At 42.1% G+C, this 21,996-nt stretch overlaps 1 protein-coding gene across 9 annotated transcripts in view; it reads right to left on the bottom strand.

Annotated features, from left to right (window-relative positions):
- Positions 1 to 21,996, bottom strand: part of agrn (agrin) — a 262,280-nt gene that overhangs the window by 146,893 nt on the left and 93,391 nt on the right. For 7 of the 9 annotated variants that reach the window (XM_052059668.1, XM_052059671.1, XM_052059670.1 and 4 more), the window contains exon 3: positions 12,358 to 12,396. In XM_052059668.1, coding sequence (XP_051915628.1) covers positions 12,358 to 12,396 — 39 coding nt within the window. Of the gene's footprint in view, positions 1 to 12,357; positions 12,397 to 15,126; positions 16,976 to 21,996 lie in introns of those variants that run through there. The other 2 variants (XM_052059674.1, XM_052059676.1) reach the window with 2 other exon arrangements.

Raw genomic sequence — 21,996 nt, 5'->3', positions numbered from 1 at the left:
TGCACGGGCAATACTACAGAATCCATCAGTATCCTTGAGTCTCTGTCCATCAAGGTTTAATAATTAGTGGCAAAAAATAAATAAAATAAAATACGATAGACTTATAGTTACAAAACACCCTGATATATCCAGAATTTGTATTCAGCAGGTTCAGCTCGGAGCCATGCTGAAAAGCATTTGGGAATATATTAGAGGATGAACTTTTGTTTTCAAATTATTAAAGCTGAGAGGTACTGTTTTGATAGCTGTTTTGTTGGTCTCTCTGTTATAGTTAGCAGGACCATGCAAATAAATATCCATAAAGACAATTTCTGCAAAACTTTGTGACGGAGTTTCACAGATTGAAAGAAACCCTTGAATTCGAGGACAAATGAGTGTAAATATCCAAAGGGAAAAATTCATTTTAAATAGCAATTGAACAGTTTCCCTTTGCCAGAACTTCAATGTTACGAGTCCAATCCATGATTTACTGAGGCTAACCTCCGCACACCAGAACAACCACAAATACCATGCTCCAACATTTTTTTCAGAAATTAATTTTGTCTTTGTGCAGTTTGCATCATGATATTGGCATTGTTAAAAAAAACAAAAACACACACAAAAACACACACAAAAATGTCCCTATACCTACCTGTTTATGTGTCTCCTTGTTGGTGTACAAGCAAGCGGCTTTTGATTATGGCTCTGTGTGTGTGTGTGTGTGTGCGTGTGTGTGTGTGTGTGTGTATAACTTGTGTATATATATATATATATATATATACACACACACATACACACACACACACACACACACACACACACACGCACACACACACAATATTTACAGTTTGATGAAAAGCGGAAAATAGCTAGATACATTAGTATACATTAGTATTGTGTGAATAAATGAAGCGGTCAAAGGTTTGCAGTAGGTAAGTTAACAAGAATTTCAATTCACATGAGTCAATCAGCAAATCAGCAATACAGCAAAGCAAATGCATTGCGACAATCTGTGAATCTTTCAAAATCGCTTTTATCTTCCCTCAGTCTGTATCTATGTTGTGCTCTTATCTCCAATGTGTCTGAGATGTACTGCAAAGACCCATATTCAAGCTATCTGATCCAAACATTTTCAATGCATTGCAATTTCCCCAACAATACTATCCCGGGCTAACACATGGTGGTTACAGCCAAGTATATCTTGGAAAAACCTCCCCCTATTTTTTTTATTTTTTGTACGGGGTGCACTTTGATCTAAAACTTCTCTTGATGAAGAATGCAGAAATGTACACCGAGTTGAATCCCCTCTCATGCACCTAATGGGCTGCATGTCATCTTGGCAAGTGTCTCCGCTGACTTCTCTCCTTCATCATTAAAAGTCAAGGAAACTAAAACGCATCCTGAAGCAAAAAAAAAACCAAATGGTGGAGTTTTGACAGCGGCCCTGACTTGTATCATTGTGTCTTTTCACAATTTAAGAGTTTTTAAATAAAGGAACCAGGACCTAGCATGATTTCAATCTGCCACATAACAAGTATTGATTCGTAATTTGTTTAAAAGACGAAAATATTGCCATTCGCTCAAGCTGAACTTGGTACTTTAAGGTGCAATGTTGTCAGCCTAAACATATGAGTAATAAGTGTATCTATTTTGAATGGCGTCCATAAGAGGTGAAGTGAATGTACTTTCAGATATCTGACTGTGGAAGTTGTCAAAAATCCTTTTTGTTACTCTGTGCAAGAAGCAACCGCTGACGAGGCTTGAGGTTGACCGGGGGTTGTTTAGTGAACAAGTGAATATCTTTGCAGCAATTGTGGCAATCCTTGTGACTCCCCTCATTCCTTTTACAGGGTTGCAGAGAAATGAACTGAGAAGCATGTTTGGCAGTATACTGTGTGTGTGTGTGTGAGTTGCATTCTCCACTAATGTATTCAATTAGAAAACACACCCACTCGACACCAGTGGTCATTCATGGGCCTTTTTCCACCAAAAAACAAAACAAAACACCTAATTAGGGTATGTGTGGCACATATCACTATGTAGCTCATAGTAGGGCTGAACATTTAATCGAATTTGAATCAACACAGCAAGGTCGTTGAATGCATTTTTCAAATCGCAAAGGCTGCAACTTTTTTTAAAAACAGCTTCATTTCGGTAGGCTTGTACTTTTATATGCAGAATACTGTTTTTATATTTTATGCAGAGGTGGGCATTTTACTAAATGTTGCTGGTCCGTCATTCATCATCCTTCAGTGGCCTGGGTCATCATCAGTCCGTCATTTTATTTCAAGCCGAACCAAACTGTAATCAGGTCATATCATATTATTTTGTTGTATTTATCTGGCATAAAAGGCCGGTGCCTGAAATTATTGCCTGACATTAAACCGGTCCGTGGGGCAAAAAAGGTTGGGGACCGCTGATTTAGAGCATTCAACCAACCGTGTGCAGTCCATATGTTTACACATAAGTGTTTCATAAAACATGAAAAGTTAAAGTTCAAAGGCCACAAGTTTTTTGGGGGTTGAATTTACTGAAGTTGTCAATGCTTACAAGACTGTTATTAAGTTAACAACTGCAACTGAAGTTGATAAATATATTGTCTTTCAAAATAATTCATGGCCCATTTGCCTTTAAAGTAACCTATAAAGCAAAGACATTTATGTTTATTAAATCTGATATCGTTTATTCAAATATTGATTAATTTATTGCTTGTGTAAGCATCGGAAGAGGACCTTGAAAAAAAAATCAACCCGTCCTAATGCATTGTTTGCTTGACGTGGATGTCACAGCTACCCCGAGGTAATGAGCTGGCCCGAAGATTAAGACTTGCAGAAATGTGAGGAGCGCCATTTTTCTGCTTTCTATTTTCATGTACCCTTTTTACCACAGCTGATTTAACTCTAATGTATTCAATTAATACCTAACATGAAATCATGGTATCCCTTCCTCGTCACAAAAGCAACCGACCGGTTAAATTGGGAAGACACTTGTTACTGGAATTACGGCGATGTGGTGACAGGAAGCAGCTGTGGCGAAATTGGAGCCTCCTGAAACCAGTGGCTATTGTCACAGCTTATAAATCACGAGTGGAAGCACTCACACCGTTATTGCGCACATTATGTGTGGGTGCGTCTGGCTGTACGCGCGTGTGTGTATGTGTGTGTGTGTGTGTGTGTGAGTGTGTGTGTCTGTGCGTGTGTGCGCATCAGCTGTCCAGGAAGTTGAAGCAACAGCAATCAAAAATCAGTCAATCGCAGACTAGAAATGTATCTGAACTAAGATCACCATGGCAACAACAGAGCTACTGTGCTTTATTACAAGCCAGGGCAGTATCGATATCATGACAAAACTGTTATTCTGCCGGCAAGTTCTTACCTACTCTAGCTTTAAAGTCTATTTACGGTATATATCTCCGTTTAGATAGTAGTGCTGCTCCACCCAAGATGAGATCCGTCTCTAAAAAAGAACTTGGCTCAAATATCAATTTTCAGCATCCTTTAAAGAAGAGGAAGCAGCCATGCTTCCTCTTCTTTAAAAGAGCAATAGAACACAGACAGCGCACATAGTGTTGACACTAACTTCTAATTATCAGGACAGAAGGGGTGTGGGGCTTAAACTGCAAGAGTTTAGCACTATCACCATGACTGTTCACTTAGTGTATAAGAGGAGCTTTTTCCTTTCTTGTGACTTTGTTTTTATGCCTGTCACATTATGGCCACGAGCAGCTAACTCCTTACAGAGTAAAGCGCAGTTGAAATTAATTTGTTGGTGTTACAGCGCGACTGTTTCAGAGAGAGTACTTTGCAGCTGCATCGGTAGTGCTGCTTTTATTATATTTGGAGCGACGAGGGTTGTGCTTACAAAAAAAAAAAAAAAACGCTGGAGAAAGATTGCTGACATTGATTGACTCCTTTCTGATTAATTTTTTGAAGCACTGGAAGCCACTTTTTAACGGACATTACCATACAATGGTACCTCTACTTACGAATTTCTCTTCATACGAAATTTTCAAGTTACGAAACGTCTCAATGGGAAAATATTGCCTCTTGTTTTGAAAGAAATTTCAAGATACAAAAGGCCATACAGTATGGCCTGCTAGTCGCAGCTCCAAGTTTCCTGAACGCAACATACTCATAGCTGCTATGCCATTGGCTATTACCGAGCATCATCCTGGCATCCCATTGGCTAAGAGGGACCTCTACCGGATGTGACTTTGTGTGTAGATAGATAGATGTGTGTTTATGCAGTGTCCTCGTCATTCACCCCTCCACCATGAGGTGTGCCGATAGCTTTACGTTAATGTGAATCACCCAGAAAAAGTGTTCATCAGTCGGGCGATCGCTTACTATGCTGATGTTTGCCTTGGACATTTTCGACAGCTTCTGGCTGGCTGTCACATGGCAGCGCACAACTTGTTGTCTTTCTGCACAAATAGCAAATATATTATTTGTTTATTGATGCCTTTTTGTACACTCGGATGTTAAAAAAAATAAAAAACATTGACATAAAGGTGATTTACCGGCCTTCTTTCTTCAACTTTCTCTTGCTTTTTGCTGTCAGAAATAATATTAGAGAGGGCAACAAGCAGTCTACCAGAGTGTGTGTGTGTGTGTGTGTGTGTGTGTGTGTGTGTGTGTGTTTGTTTGTTTGTATTGCGGATGGGTTGAACATAAATGGTGTCAGTCACATGCTGCTCAGCCACATGTTGCGGTGTTCTAATGGTGTGAGGCAGAACGCACAGTGGTTGTCATGTCAGCCTCCAAGAAAGTAATACAGTATGCACAAAAGCAAAGAAAATGTTCACTGCGTCATGCAGGTTTACAACACTAGCACATCATTCATTCGTTTTTTTTTTGTTTGTTTTTCACGACAAGAAAACATAACATTTTCGACATAAATGAAGCCAAAAAGTAGCAGAGATGCATTCATTAAAAAATAATAATTACACAGCAAAAGAAGAATTGCCATGTATGCTCGTAATAGAAAATAAATTTTATACAAGCATGTACTGCTTAAAAAGGAAATGAAGAAAAGAAAATGTATTAAATCCAACCCTATCCCACATACAAAGTCCTAATCATGTAAATAACAGAAAGTAAACAGACGAGTACAGTATATTACACTCAGTAACTATCTACATCCCAGGTGTCAAACTTAAGGCCCGGGGGCCAGATCCAGCCTGTGACATCATATTATGTGGCCAGCGGAAGCAAATCAAGCATTTTGACTTGCATGATGCTTGCTAAAATCTTTTCCAAAATAGAAAATTGTCATCTGTAATAAATAAGAGCCATATTGTATTACTTTCCTTGTAACCTAACTGCTCATTACAGTAACTTAAACAATAGTTGAATGAACCATTATTATCAGCTAACTAAAATGAGTTTGACGCCCTTGATTGAAATGATCGTCTGCATAATTTAGAGTCCAGTAGATTTCCACAATAATTATATACCAACAATGGTAATGGAAAAGATACAGACCAAAATGGTAAACAACGAGCACATATCAATGACGGTGGTGACAATGAAAGCACGCAAGTTCTAATAAGCCCGAGTTGGAGTGCGTCACAAGGCACCGTTTTTTGCCCCCCCCCCAAAAAAAAATCTGGATCACAAAAATGCAAAAATATTCAATGCTTAATTTCCACAACTCAGTAGTTGCTACAGTTTCTCAGTCTTGGTATGTATTTTCAGCCACTATCCTCCAATTTAATGGAGCATGACATTAGTCTTTTTGTAAACAAATCTCTGAATTCACTTTATGAGGGTTTCACAGTAGCTATCAATGGAGAGCAATGAACGGCAGATCTCTTGACTTCTTTGCAAGGGCAGAACATGCAGGACTGTCTGTGTGTTTCTAAGTGGGAGTAAACAGCCCTCCCCCCAATACTACCCCCCCCCCCCCCCGCCCTCGCTCTAAACGCTTAAATAACTTCACACAGCCTCATTATGGAAGACATTGACTGTGATGGAGGACTCAGTTAACAACAGGAAATCAGAGTACGACATTGTTCAGCAACACATTGACATGGCAGGACATTTCGTTCAATCTAATTATCATATCTTACCCAAATTAACATATTAACAATGTCATTCTGGTGACATTTCAGCGTGTGTGAGTGTGCGTGCGCATTCGTTTTTTTTTTCTCCACCACTTCTGTCAACACCATCCAACAATTTACCGTATTTTCACGACCATTCGACGCACCGTACGGTTGGGCGCAGTCTCATTAATGGGTGCCATTTCTGTATTTTACACATAGACAAACCGCACTGTATTAATGGGCGCAGTTTTACAGTGGTAAAACATACGCCAGCTTAAACATACGGCATGCATGCGGGCACGCTAACACGTTAGCTTGAAGCATACGGTAACATACCAAGACATACGGATACACGCTAAAACACGTTTTTTAAAAGGCAATGAAAGCAGAACCGAGTTCGGGCGTATTTTATTTACAAGGTACGCACGTTTTTTGCTCAATCATCACTCAGAAAGCCATCAAAGTCGTCATCTTCTGCATCCGAATTGAACAATTGTGCAAGTATCGGTAATCCATCCAAACCGCCGGGTTCCCTCTCGTTGTCAGAGTCACTCTCGTTGTCATGTGGCTCCACAGAAATGATGCCGGCTTTGCCAAAAGCTCGAACAACTGTACTAGCAGATACGTTCGTCCAAGCAGCCACAATCCATTCACAGATTGTGGCGTAACTAGCCCGGCGCTGCCTCCCACTCTTCGTTAAGCTGTGTTCACCATTGATCATCCATTTTTCCCATGCAGCTCGCAACTTCACTTTGAACGCCCGGTTGATGCCGATGTCCAGCGGTTGGAGTTCTTTAGTCAAGCCTCCGGGAATAACAGCAAGCTCGGAGTTCATTTGCTTGACTTTGTTTTTCACCGCTGTTGTGAGATGGGCACGCATGGAGTCGCAAATCAAGAGTGACGGCGAGGCATGGAAAAAGCCGTCCAGTCTCTTAACATACACCTCACTTAGCCACTCTCTCATCTTCTCCTCGTCCATCCAGGCCTTTTGGTTTGCTTTCACGATGACGCCGGCTGGAAACTTTTCTTTCGGCAGCGTCTTTTGCTTAAAAATCACCATAGGTGGCAGTTTCTGTCCGTTGGCAGGACAACCAAGAACGACGGTAAAAGCAGACTTCTCGTGCCCCGTTGTGCGTATCGCAACCGTGCTGGTCCCCTTCTTCTCCACAGTGTGGTTTACCGGGATGTCGAAAGTCAGCGGGACCTCGTCCATCTTGGTTATGTGGTTAGGCTGGATGCGTTTGTCGACAATCTTCTTACTGCAGTAGGTGCGGAAAACGGCCAGCTTTTCTTTGTAGTCCGCTGGAAGTTGCTGAGCCACGGTCGTCTTCACTCTCATGGATAGATGGCGCCGTTTCATAAAGTGAAAGCACCAAGACGGACCTCCTTGAAAATGTTCAATTTTCAATTCTTCGGCTAACGTTTTCGCCCTTAGTCGAATGGTGACCGTGGAGACGCTTCTGCCGGCGCTGCTCTTTGATCAAGAATCCACCCCTCCAGTTGGTCTTCCAACTGGGGCCACCTCGCCTTATTTCCACGGAAACTCAGCTTCGTCTTTTTGACTTGGCGAAGCTCGTTCTCCTGCTTCCTCCATTTGCGAGCCATGGATTTGTTGACATTAAATTCTCTGGCGGTTGCTCGATTCCCATGTTTCTCTGCATAACCGATGGCTTGGAGTTTGAATTGAGCTGCGTAGGCGTGTCTCTTTGTGGAATTCATTTTTGTGGGTTCTTGGAAACCAAAACCGAATTTGTTTTGCAATAATGCACATACTCACACTTTATACAGGTGCTGGTACCTGCTAGAGGCATGCCTTTAGCGTCCACTTACACGCCCACCCTTCACTCATTGGCGGAATGCGTGCCTGTCCTCACTCACGTCCACCTCTCTCCCTATATTTACATATATGTGCACGGACGCCCTTCACTGATTGGCCGACCTCTTCTCCGCACGCGTGTCGTCACTCACGTACACCTTTTCTCTCTCTCTCTCCATATATTTACATATATACACGGACGCCCTTCACTGATTGGTCAACCTCACTTCCGTCTTTTCTCTATATAAACAGCGTGTCGGGTCTCAGCCAGGTTTTGGATCTCAGCTCATACAAAAGACGCTCCGCATTATAAGGCGTCCTGTCCATCTTGGAGACTTTTAATGGCCCCTTATAGTCGTGAAAATACGGTAATTGGAGTCATCACTGTCCAAACAACTCTCATTTATATGTAATGAACTGATTATGATTATTAAGGAGGAACAAAGAGTCGGCATCTGATCAGGAGAAAAAAAAATTGTCACACCCTTACTACTCTAATGTTATTAATTTAATATGGGTCTGATCATATAAATATATAATATAAATATAATAAATATAAATATAAAATAATAGGCTACTGAATAAAAAATAAAATGTGAAAAAACAGTAACAATTTTAAATCGCACAGCCACCTTATCTATATCTATATTTATATTGCACTTAATTGAACTGTGCACAGCTCTCTCCGAAACATTTATTTTTGTGCATGCAAACAATTGTTTTTCTTCTTTCTACCCCCCAGTTATGGTGCTGTAGACTGTAAATTTCCCCAGGGTGGGACAAATAAAGGATATGTTGAATCTTCAACGATGCGTTTCTGGTTGTACGTTCCAGCTAGGATCTATGTAGATTGTGAGATATTTGTAAACAATATCATTTCAATTATTTTTTACTCTTGGTAAATTTGTTTTTCCGTTTGTTTTGTTGCTTTGCATTATACACGGTGTCGTGTATAATGCCTTTTTTTCACTTAAAGAACGCAGCTGCACAAAGAATGTGAGCACATTAAAAACATTTCCACTGTGGCGTTGGTATGAATTGTTTCTATAATATACCAAATTTAGGTCACTACGAACCAAGTCTCAGTACTTGTAGTCCTGCCCACTTCACATCAGCTTCATTTGATCTCGAACACAAAGTACAGATCAAAGTTTGATCTGTACAAAGTCGCGTCTCTTTGCGAAGGGAAGAAAAAGGTAGTCCAAATATTTGCGTCCATGTGGAGACATGTCACCGTGCCGACATGTAAATGTGATTAATTTGCAACTGACCTGCTCTTTTCTCTCCAAAAGAATACACATAAAACATGATGCATACGATGGGGCCATGAAATGAAACAGAGCACTCCAACCAAAAGTTTTGTGTACTTTCAAAGGGCATTCAACTTTGTTTTGGTGGAGTCAAGGCCTTCACTCAAATGTTTAAAACGCTTCTGTGAATTTCGATATCTGGGCAGACAACAAACAGCATAAATTTGCCAAGTTAATCTGAGACCTTCTCAGCCAGGAAAACCATGCCCCCTCTGAGATGCGCAAGATATTTTGTCTCTGTTGTGAGAAATCTATGATGTGAAAAGATTTAATTAAGATAGGCTGGTGGAGTCATAATTAATTCCGCTCCTGTGTGAATAACGCCTATTGCCAAGAACATAGGAAAAACTCAAGCAGCACGAATTGCAAATTTAAACACACGTCCACCCCTGTGTTTAAATGTATGCAGGAACTTCTCCCTCATCCGAGGTTTCTCATGATGTAAAGTATTTGGTCCCTGTATTACCCCTGAGCTGCCAAAAAGCTATATTCTTTTCCAATGTTGTGTTCAAAGTATAAGGAAGCATGCATCCGCTATTTTTTTTTCCAGGTGTCCTACCGGCTTTGATCAAATCTAATATTGGTGCTACAGGGTATACTTTGTCCGTCCGTCAGGATATACAGCTAAATTGGCTGCTGTCACCGGGCTCGACACTGCGACCCTGAACCTTGCAAATGCTCCAATTTTTTTCAGGGTGTGCTGGTAAACATTTCATCTGGTCGCACAGCACGAGTGCATCTTTCAATGCTCCTCGCAGTGTCCGTCTCTCAGGCTGCACACAGAAAGAAGGTGGACCATGTGTCATGTTCATTCCTTCCCCTACGAATTAAAGAAATAAGAATCCAAGTCTGGATGTGTACTTTGCCATGCTAACGGCCACCGAATTTAGCTAGCACTATTAGCCTTATAAATGAAAGCTCAGTGAACCGATCAGTCGGAGCAGCACTTTTTAATTTCCTATTCTTTACGCCTTCAGCAATGTGTCTCACCAAAATGAAATCAGACGATCTTTGAAAGAATAGAGCCCATAATAAAAACAAATCCAGATGCTATATCAAAAGCTGTAGACATGAAGTTGCACAAGTGTTCCACACAGGAAGTAACCTCCACAGAACCTCTTGCACCAAAATTAAGAACTTAGCTCATTTGCTGTCCTCCATAAAGAACTTCCTAAAGTACACTTCTGATACCCCAAATTGCCTATTAGCAGAGCTAGCTAGCTTTGGCGAAACATCCAAAAACTGTCTTATCGTTGAAAGACAACAGCCAGTGAAGAACAGCTGAGCTGAGCTAATTAAAAACTGTTTAGTGACTTTTATCATTGTTGGGACGAGTGATTGCAGGTCATTCATCGAGCGGGGAGGGGGACTTCACATTCATCTGTGGGCGGTACACAACACAACTATCTCCAAGCTGGAGTAATTTGTCCCCCGGGAGCCAGGATTATCTTGCTCTAATTTGCTAAAGTTTTCCTTTACAATCTGTGCGCCGAAAAGGACGTATCATTAACAGCATTTCCGAAACCAACTGGGCTAAAAAAAAAAAAAAAAAAAAAAAAAAAAAAAAACCACGCTCCCTGATATGCTTGTCTGTGATTTCCTGTAATTAAGAATCACGAAGTGGAGTGTCCTTGGCATGGAGGACAGATTCTGTGGAAGCGCTGTTTGTGCTCTTTGGACCAGATTTGACTAATGGCATGGTTATATTAGCCGATGGATGCTGGGGAGCATCTTCTTAATCACCGCTCCACGAGTGCTAAATCTCCAAAGAGTGGCCAACTCTTCTATTGAGGCAGACTGTGTAATTGTCTCACTAATCTCCCCGGCGTTAAATGACCCGCAGAAACAGTGTCCCGCTGGACAGGCTTAATCCACTGATTAGACACTGGCCTTTTTGTTTTCCTTGGAATATTAAAAAAAAAATAAAATAAAAAAAATAACAGGCTGCTGATGGAAAGCCTAAAGAAATATTGGAAAGGTAATTAAATGTGAGCAGCAGTTTTTAAACGCTTGATTTGTGCAGAAACAAACTGTGCCCCCAGACACGGAAAATGCATGGTGAATGCTGGGCTCAGTCCATCAGCAGCATTTCATTCCTTTTGTGCGGGTAAAATTAGATCAGTACACGGCAGGCTTCACAACAGAGACTCACATCCTGTCACAATATTTGCTTTTCAAATTTGTGTAACTGTTTGTCATTTGTGAAGTTCATTCAGTTTGCATCATTAACACGTAAATAAATGACTGCTCTAAATTGTAATGCCTGCAATCAAATCGCACATGCTTCTTTGGCACACTACCTGACGGGAAGCAGATGCAGGCGGAAGGCAAAATTCAAGGATTGATCAATTCATCCACTTCAATAATCTCTCAAGACAGCGAGCAGCCTATTAGCAAGAAAAAAAACCATCATCATCCCTCAGATGGACCCGCTACTATCGCCAAAATAAACTGGCCTATGTGGATCTGGGATGAAGAGCACTTAATGTATCAAAGTAGGATTCAGCAGCATCACCCGTCTGGTTGGAATCATTATACTCGCTCGCCCTTTAGGCACCCAGCTTTGGTGCCAACCAATAAGCAGGATGATCCATTACCTTTAGAGCTTGCGAAAGCCCAGCTCAAGGCGTTGAAAAACTATACAACTAAAATCTATCAAGCACTATCGCACTGTGCTACAGCTGATAAATATTCATGGTAAGGCTTGAAACAGAGATGTGGTGGCTTATGTGAAAGGTAAAAAAAATGCAGAAAACAACTATGAGAATACTATCATAACATGGGGTGAGATCCATGGATAGTCTGGCCTTAAAAGTGGTCAGGTAGGGTATTTATACTAAAAGACCATATGAAAATAGAAACAAGGCCGTATTGACAATGAATGAGCACACTATAAGTCCAACTTGCAAAGCAGAGCACATCAATTGACTTTGATTTGAGATGCATTTAGTGGCATCAAGAAAAATGTCCAAGGATCGTTTCCATTTGTTTCCACATTTGCATTAACAATGAACTTTTCTATGCAATGAAGCAAAGGACAAGGAGCACTGAAGACCGAGGAGGTTCGGAAGAGTGTACAATGAGATCGACTCACGGTCCTGTACAATATAATGACTGCAGCCAATTTCCTGGGTATAGTCCCGAGTTATCCGCAGTATCCGATATCGCCAAAACAACAGTGTTCAACAATGAGAAAGAAGACTTACCATCAGGAAGCTGAGCGGGTGTAAAGTGAGGAGGCTTGTCTGAAAGAGAGAAGAGCAAAAAAAAGAAATAAGCTTTTGAAACCCTGCAGACACATTATAGTTGATAGTTAAACTTTTTGTAAAAAATACACCGTATTTTCAGAATGAGGTTTTCCACATGAATGGGGGGTTATTATTGATATCTGTACATTGTGTGACTTTTTTTTGCGTTTTGGGGGTTAAAAATAACAGCATTTGTACTATGTTGTCAGACCAGACAATAAAGGGAACGCATTATCATGACATTGTAGCGCCAAGTGAATCAAAAACTTAACCTGTCCATTACAGAAACACCCAAATGCTACATTTAAACAGAAGTGGCCCATGGTGCAAAGTCCTTTTTTTTAACAGACAAAATTAGATTGTGATCCACATTAAATTGTGACCCACATACTGTCCCTTAAATAGAATTTCTGCAAATACTGTAGGTAACCCATCTGAAATACTTTTGAGTCAGAGACTTCAAAAACACGACTTGGAATTAATGTCTTCAAAGCTCCACAATCTCAGATAACACATAAGAGGTCAGCATAACATGAATGTTGAAAATGATTTTCAACAACTTACAATAAATAAAGGTTTTATGTTGCAGGCATTTTGACTCTGAAAACCTTGCATACTATTTCCATTATTTTCAATGGGGGGGATATTTGGAAATATGAATGAATCTGTGGTCTCACACAAGACACCACAATGAATGATGTCCAACCTTGGAGGCATAATGGATTGAAATGTCACATAACTAAAAAAAACAATGCCAACATGGCGTGCTCCTCAATGATGCATGGATCCCAGAACAGCAGCTTGCTGGAGTGCAGAACTCAATCGAACCTCCATCAGCACGGAAAAGATCTATCTCACTCAACAGAGCCCCCTGGTGGTCCGGGCTGACATTGCAGCACATTTCATATTGTCTCTACTCCGCATAACTCGAGGAATATTGATGAAACACAGCAATTAAACCACAAACGTAACACATTTATGCGGGGGATCCACAATTTATTCCTCGGACTTTCCAAGAATCTTTAGACGCGCCTGACATTTAAATCGAGACTGACAGAGAATTGCTTGTCAACAGCTGGGAGCTTCGGGGGAAGAAAGAGAGCGCGGGGGGGAAAAACAAGAGGAGAGTGCAAAGACGAGGCCGGCGCTTCAAGTGAATAATGAAGTGTCTGCCGAAGCTGTGCCCCAGTCACTCATGACGGGAGCCTTTTCCATCGGGGAAAGCTTTCTCGAGAGAAGCAGACAGCGCTGGGAGATAAATACCTTATGGGGCACATATAGGCAAAGGCTCTGCTCAAAAGTCTTGGGACACACCTCTTTATTAGTTAAATGTCAAGTTGGGCTACGCAACCCTGACTGAATGGACACACTCTATTTTCAATCCATCATTCATTTCTTCCAGGGTTTTACTTGTTTGTCAATTATATTCAAAAAATCACATGATGACAGAAAATGCACGCACAGACACAGACACAGACACACACCAACACACGAACCCAGATAGGCAACATACAGTAAGAAGCAAGGGACGGGGAGGAAAAACAATTCTTCCCATTTTCATGGACGTGACGATGTCTTTTCAAAAACGTATTCGTCTTCCCCCATCTCACTTTCTTGACGCAGTGTCTGCCTGTGTGAATGTCACCGCATGAACATCATTCAGCCAATATCTTTAGGAAATCAATACGAGGGGATCGAGCCTTTTCTGTTGCTGGTGCCTCTCTCTGGAATGACCTCCCACTGAACATTTGGGAAGCCTCCTCGCTGCCCATCTTCAAAGCCCTCCTCAAAACTCACTTGTATTCTTTGGCATTCGACTCAGCATGACTTAGGTTTGTTCTTGGTTTTACTGTTTGGTGCTTTCTATCGCCTTTATTACCAATTTGTCTTACTGTTTATTGTGCATGTTAAATTGCTCAATGTACAGCACTTTGTATGCAGCGATGGCTGTTTGAAAGTGCTCTATAAATACTGTTGACTTGACTTGACTTGACGTGTCTGAGTGTGACATTTTAGCCAAGCGAAGGAAATCGTTAGATGGATGATTTTTGTGTGTTTCTGTGTGTATCATTTTCCCCTCACACGGGTAGTCAAACACCTGTGTTTGTATGGCAACATACAATGAGAGTATAGCCACGGTCATACTTGGATCACATGCTGACTTCATCCATCTCTCCAGGGTATATTTTCACCCCCAACACACACACACACACACACACACACACACACACACACACGAACACCTGTCTGCCTGTTTTGAAATGATCCACCTTATCCCAGTTGCACCCGCAAAACACAACATGAGAAGCAACGGACCCCAAGGATTAGAAAGTGAAACCAAGTTAGAGTGACACAGCCAACTGGTACAGAGGAAATTGTCCAAAAAACAGAAAATAATGGATACTTCGTGAAGATCGCAAAGTGGATATGCCCCATTTCTACAACCTTAATTACATTTCACATTTCCAAAACAACTTGTGGCGCCCATTGAAGTGCGTATCAAAATCCAGCAAATTCTGTCCTATAGGTGGCGTACTACAGCATTAAGTACCTCAACAAAAGACTGCATATGTCCTTTTCTAGGGCGGTCAGGAGAAACGCAAAAAGTCGTGCACCACACCGAACAGAATGTAGCCAGACTGCAATCCAAACAACGTTTTCGGCTGCCTTCTATGGCACAAAACGCAGCGATCAAATGAATGCGGCATTCGAAAGGTGTAAACCTACAGTTGTTGAGGAAGAGGAGAACGGCGAATCCTAGCGTAGACGTGGCCAGGAGGATCAGGCAGATGTTGCAGGGGATCATGAAGTAGCGCACCACCAGAGACACTTTATGTTGGTATCTCCGCTCCCGCTCTGGGGGTGTTGGCGAAGGATAATGACACCCGGCCATGGTCCACTCCATTGACCCCCTCCCCTCCAGGGCGGCCGAGGAGACAACGGGGCGAGGAGGGCGTCGAGAGGCGCCCAAAGACCCGTTGGAAAGTATGATGGCGGTTGGTTAAACGACGCCCAGTGAAGAAATACCCAAAAAATAAACAAAATGGCCCGTTATTCAGGTGTGTTTCCAACTACGCGGGCAAGAACTCTTTCCAACTGAGAAACTTTCAGCCGTACCCGGGCGATACATTTTTAAACATCATAACATCCACCACGTGAGGGAAGAAAGGTGGACAGAGGAGGACTTGTTGGAGTCGGCCCACCACCTGTCCATGCTACCTCTTACTATCTACATCCTGCCGTGGCCTCTTGGGAAAATCCAAATGGTCTTTCGGTGCGGAATATTTATGAGTGGCGGTGATGTGTTAATACATAAAGTGAATATAAGAGTATGATACACGTGGGTGGTGGTGATGTGGTTGTAAATCTGCGTACGAGAGTGTTGCACTGCTATGCCTCCGAGTTATGGGGGGTATGGTTAAATTGTAATATATCCACACGGAAAACTTCAACTCCGACAGGAATCCTCTTCTGCTCTTAAAGTGACCCTGACTGCCGATTTGTTGGCTGATCGGGGGATTGCCTTCTATAAGCTCTCTGCCTCCATTGTCAAAAGCAGTTAGAAACCATGCGGAGGTCTGGTGCTCAGCAGCAACGTGTCAAGTATTTCCCAAAGAGCCAGGTATCTTATTCCCACCACTCCACGGAACTCGCCGGGGTCAACAACAACAATTTGCTCCTCGAACGTGACGCAGCTGTTTCTTTGTATCCCTCGGACAAGCTGGTCACGGTGAAGAGATAGACAAGCGTGGCATATGAGAACTTGACACCAGCATCGCTCTTGGGCTCGTTATTCTTCCACTCCCGCGCCTCTCGACGTCTTCAGAAGTGTCCCCCCCCACACCCAAAAGAAAAAACAAGAAAAGTTGAGGATTACGATGCACGCAACCTGTCAGAGTGGTTCCAATGAACATAAAACACTCTATAGGAAAAACAAGTCAGACGGTTACAAAAATTAAATATGTCCAGAAGTGGAGATTTGTGGTGCTCTCCTAAAGCATATTACGAGCAGTACCAAAGAAATCTCAACTGCAAAAATGAGAGGAAAAGGCTCTCATTGCACCCTGATCTGATTGAGCAGGAAATAACTTCACTCTTTGCCCGCTTTCAACAGTTTATCAGCTGTTGTTTTGTTTTTTGGAGAGGGGGGGGGGGGGTTTACGCTTCCCTGAGCATCAATTCCTTTGGATTGTCTCGGTCCATGCCTTGGTGTCTTGGACACGTGGATTTCTGAGTTACATCTCTGAGGTGGACCTTCACAATCAGCAGCCAAAGCGGCAAAGCAGACTCCGGGTATTGAAAGAACGCTTAATCCGCCGGCAGCAGGTTATGGTCCCGGTGCCAACACCCTCGGTCCACCGAGGCAGCCGTGAGTGAGCCAGTGAGCAAAGTCCGTGCACAGATGTGGCAGTCGAGAGCACGACTGAGAGACGGCGGGGCGGGTAGTGAAATAATAAGGGGAGGAGGAATGCTGTTTAAAAGCTAAAAAAAAAAAAAAAAAAGCGCTTTGGTCCGCGTAGTAATTTTTTTCCGAAGAAAAACAATAGTAGTATTGCTGGTTTCCCCATACACGCTCCTCCTGAAGCGCGGGAGCACTGAGCCGGCGGAATGAATGAGAGCAAAGTGTGTGTGTGAGAGAGAGAGAGAGAGAGAGATGGGGACGGACGGGGGGGGGGGGGGCTGTTGGACGGAAGGTTGTCTTAACAAAAGGGAGGAGGGGTCGGGGATCGAACGAGCATAAAGAATAAAGGCTTTGCAGAATAGCGCTGTCGTCCTTCCGGAGGGGAGGGTGACAACTGACAACAGTGTAGCGCGGCTAAACAAAAGGGGTTTGAGGTCTTGGGAGATGTCAGCCAACTCCATTTGCTTAGCGTCTAATCAAAAGAATCACTTGCACAAAAGTGTTTGAACAAACCATTAAAATGGGATTTTGATTAGGTCACCGATGGGTCAACGCATCTGAGCATTAAGACCCTCTCTCTTTTTTTATAGACAGTTACATTCAACTCACAGGCATACCTTCACTGATGACAAAAGTAAGACAAAAAAGAGCATTGTATTACACTGAGATCTGAAAATAATATACCGTATTGGCCCGAATATAAGACGGCCCTGATTATAAGACAACTCCCTCTTTTTTCAAGACTCAAGTTTGAAAAAAGACTTTTTGAACACCACGTTAATTTTTATACAGAAAATAATTACAGTACATCTGAAACAAATATATTTGAAACAATATATTTGAGAGAAAAAGCATGTTATTTTGCCTCATTCATATCTTAATATCTGAACATTTAAATATGTGAACTAAAGTGCAATCACAGTCGTAAATGAATGGCTTCTGGTTTTTGAAATGTAAATTACATCATAACTTCTCCTCAGCTGCCGATCTTTGACCCACTTTTCTCCAGATTGTCGCTACATTTCTCCATTTTCTGTTATCTCTTCTATTATTTTCTTCGCTTTTCTTTCTTACCACAATTTTTTATTTTTCTTCTTTGTGCTACCACTATTTTTATTGTTATTCTTCGTGACAGGGGTTCGCTTTGGCCTGGGGAGTCAAGTTCAGCATTCGCTTCAATGATATCTGGCGCCATCTAGCACCGTGAATGGGTATAATGTCTAGAGCCCGAATATAAGACGACCCCCCACTTGTCTTATTTCAATGCCAAAAACACCGTCTTATATTCGGGCCAAGACGGTTTATGCTATTTACAATAACACCGCTAAACACATTGATCAGATAGTTAAGAACTTCAAGAATCATCTTTCAATTTCAGTGACATTTTGAGATTTTAAACAGGAATTTGGAATTCAAAAGTAACTTCGTCTTTTAGTACCCACTTCTCTGAGATTCTCTGGTACGTCAAAAAAGGAAAAATCATGCATAACATTCAACCATTAAAGATTCTTTTTTGAAATACAGGTAAATAACTACAAATTGACCTCTTCATCAAGAAGTAATAATGTGCATCGCTATAAATGGCTTTTTCAAAGCAGCAACCTTTAGCCAGGGTTGGGCGCGTACAGGAAATTAAGCAAATTAATGTGGCATCAGGTCAGTCCTCTTTACCAGTATGTGGCGCTCTCAAGCAGTGGTGCGACACACCAGCGAATGAAAAGCATCAGTAAGAAAGAAAGGTCTTTTTTAGGTATCAAAAGTAGCGTCTGTGTCTACATCTCAATGACTATTGAAGATGGTAAAACCTAATTTATATTTCCTGAATCTGGAGTTTTTGAAGCAAAAATTTAACACAGCATTCCAAGACTTGAATGTTTGATCAAAATTTTCACAGATGTTCAACATGGTTACATGGCATACATCATGTGAAACCAGTTTTATCTTGCAACCCATGCCAGTTCCCAACATGTGAGTTTTTGTAATGTGACAAAGGTTTTTCATCATCCTGCACTAGTGGGAACGTTATCGGTCGGGAAAAAAAGCGGTACCGAACATCCGTACAAAGAGAGGGCACTGCGTGTACCAACTTCCCATTGCTGACGTTATTTCTGACTTCTTCAGACAGCAAAACGAGTTGAAACTAAATCAACAGCGCCTCCACTGTTTGCAGCCGAGCGGTGCGCTCCATTTGGCCTCAACACAAATTAACGACAACAATTATATCTCACACTGACACAAATGTGACTAAATCTTAGGCTCTCCTATTTGCGGCTCTCGCTAAATACAAAAAAGGTGTGGAGGAATTTGCATCCATATCATAGCGCTAAATTTTCAAAAGGTATTTTTAAGAAGACATTCCTCACTGCTCTCCTAATGCGATAATGAGGTCATGCTATGTTTCGGCTTGGAATAAACTCAACGACAGCAGGCGGCAGATGCGAGGCGGGATCGAGCATCAATTATTTATGTTTCTTCGCTCTGTCTCCCTCTCTCTCTCTCTCTCGCGTTCTGTGTCTTCTCCAGCTCCGTCTCTGCCTCCATTTTCATCTGTGCCATTCGCGTCCGCCACCACGCATCCTCAACACCTCTCCACACCTCATCATCAACATCATTGTGGTCATCATCATCACCATCATCGTCACGATCCAAAAAAGAGGTGTCTCGGCGGTCTCCTGAACAGCTTGAACAATTCAGCCGCATAACAAAACCCGAGAAACGGGGATGATTATTGCACTCTGTTCATTGTCTTCTTGACTTTTACAACTGTTTATGTGCATGACAAAGAGGGAGCAACCCGAATCCGATCTGTGAAATGCCGCTTCCTCCCAGCAGAGGGTGACATGGATCTGACGGAAGATCCTTGTCCACATCAAAGCGGCGCCGCTTTGATCCATTTTTAATGCCACCGGTAGCGTGCAAGGTTAACATCTCTTTCATGAAGCCTTTGAAATGACAACCACGATTAAAGGAGCCAAAAGATCCGCTAAAATGATGGTCACGAAGATGATGATGGTGGGAGAGGGTCCAAAAAAAAAGTTGTGTGCATGTTATAGTTTGTGCCAAGAGAGACATTTGTCGAGTTCAATAAGTGATTGGCAGTGATGGGTCAATAAGGCGCGTGTGTGTGTGTGTGCGTGTCTCGAGGCTACCGCATGCTGCAAGGCTTATCGGCTGTGGAAGCAAATCTGGCCTTTAAGATTCATTTTAACGAAGACAATGAGAGATGAGAGACTCCTTACGTCAGTTCGGTCTACGTTGGAGCCGCTGAAGTTTAACACCCCCGGTGCACGTCATTCAATTCCGAATTTCATCATCCTCATTTTGAGAGCATCAAAGGAATGAATTCTCCTTGGTTTTTTTTTAGGGTAATGCAAGGAAAAAAATCTCCTGGAATGAATGTTATTCCATAAAAATGATATTTATACCTCGTGGGCGTATATTTTCATCTTAAAAAGCGGCAAGAGGAGATGTTGAAACTCCCTTATGGTCAAACCTAATATTTACAGGATTTTGCAAAGCTGTACCCTGAAAGCAAGGATCCAAAGTAGAAACATAAGTACATGAAGATGACTAAGCACGTGAGGGATGTTTTTTTTCTTAAAAGCAGCATTTCTTTTCTGGGTTAGACCTGGTCAAAGCTCTTCCCAAAAGTAAGTAGTTAAACTTGTTTTGATGGCTCTACAGGCTTCCTCGTGTAAGATTATACTTCTTCTGAGGCTCCATATCGGTTTTTAACCCTTTCAGGGACGGTGGTTAGGTTACGACAGTGGGCGGCTTATCGTGTTATCAGGTTACAGGGTGCATGAAAGGTTTAAACTTGAGGACATAAAATGTGCGACATCAATCCATCCATCACCTTTCAATCAAGACTTGCAAATCTTTTGCAATGCAGAAAGGCCACAAATTGTGCGTACTGACTCCCTCATGAGCAGCAGTGCGGCGAGTTGAGTTTGGAGAGGCAAGGCTCACTCCAGGTGGGCCAACTGTCTCATTGACGTCTTCATTCTTTCATGCACCAATAATGACACCACGTAACCTGATAACATGATAAGGTGTCCACTGTAGTAACCACGCGCACACACATACACACACACACACACACACACACACACCATTCAATGCGCACTTACTCAAGATTCTCTCACCTGTGTTGGCGGGAATGTTTCAGGCCGTTTATGTGTGGCCAGCACTTCCGCTGCAACTTTCCTGACGTTGGAAGACTTCTATTCGTTATGTTAAGCTCGTATGAGCAAGTCGAAGAGGCGTAATCATATTAATCATGACATCCTGTAGATTGCATGTGAATGTCTCCCCCATGCATGACTGAAAATGTCATGAGCAGTTTGGGGCTCATTTGGAGTTAATTTCTATTACGCAAGGTGTTTTCTCATGGCGAAAACAAAATCAAATGAATTAGCCTACCATTAGAAGGCTATTCTATTCTACAGGGATGGAAATGGCTAGTGATGAAAAAAGCGGAAAGGGGCGTGGCCTGGACGGGGCGACCAATCACAACAAGTAAGACATCATACACGTCCAACCGCATGGCTGTTTACAATCGGAAGATGGAAAGACTAATCGGGAGACCTTGTGAAAAATCGACGATAAGGTACCTGAAACCCCCCCTAAAATTTTCTCAACGGATTTAGACGATTCACAAAAATGGTCAATTTAAGAAATAATACGGCGGATACGCGGAAAATTGCCATCCCTGATTCTATTTGATTTGATGGAGACAAATTGTTCAGGGAGCACACAGACAACGCTTTGCCTAAATTTTGGCCACACCAGTTTGCAACGTGACCGCAATGGAATGTATATGTTTGGAAAAGCAGTAGAAATCGGATCCAAAAACGGCCAAAGTAGGAAGACGTGTGCTGAGTGAATGGGCTGCAGCATGTCGTTTCACACTGTGACCTGTATGGAAGCATAAACATTTTGTCTTCCTTTCATTTGGCCTTTTTGTGTACCGTATTTTCCACACTAAAAGGCACACTGGATTGTGAGGCGCACCTTCAATGAATGGCCTATTTTGTAATTTTTTCATACATTGGGCGCACCGCATTATAAGACACAATCGACAATGCATCCACTAGATGGAGCTATGCTCAAGGAAACACCAACAGAAAGATCAGATGTCAGTAAAACATATTTAATAATAAAGCAGCGACACAGTTCACTGAACCAACAGCAAG

The sequence above is a fragment of the Hippocampus zosterae genome, chromosome 2 (genome assembly GCF_025434085.1).
Source record: "Hippocampus zosterae strain Florida chromosome 2, ASM2543408v3, whole genome shotgun sequence".
Lineage (NCBI taxonomy): Eukaryota > Metazoa > Chordata > Actinopteri > Syngnathiformes > Syngnathidae > Hippocampus > Hippocampus zosterae.
This window is presented reverse-complemented; position numbering and strand designations above follow the sequence as displayed.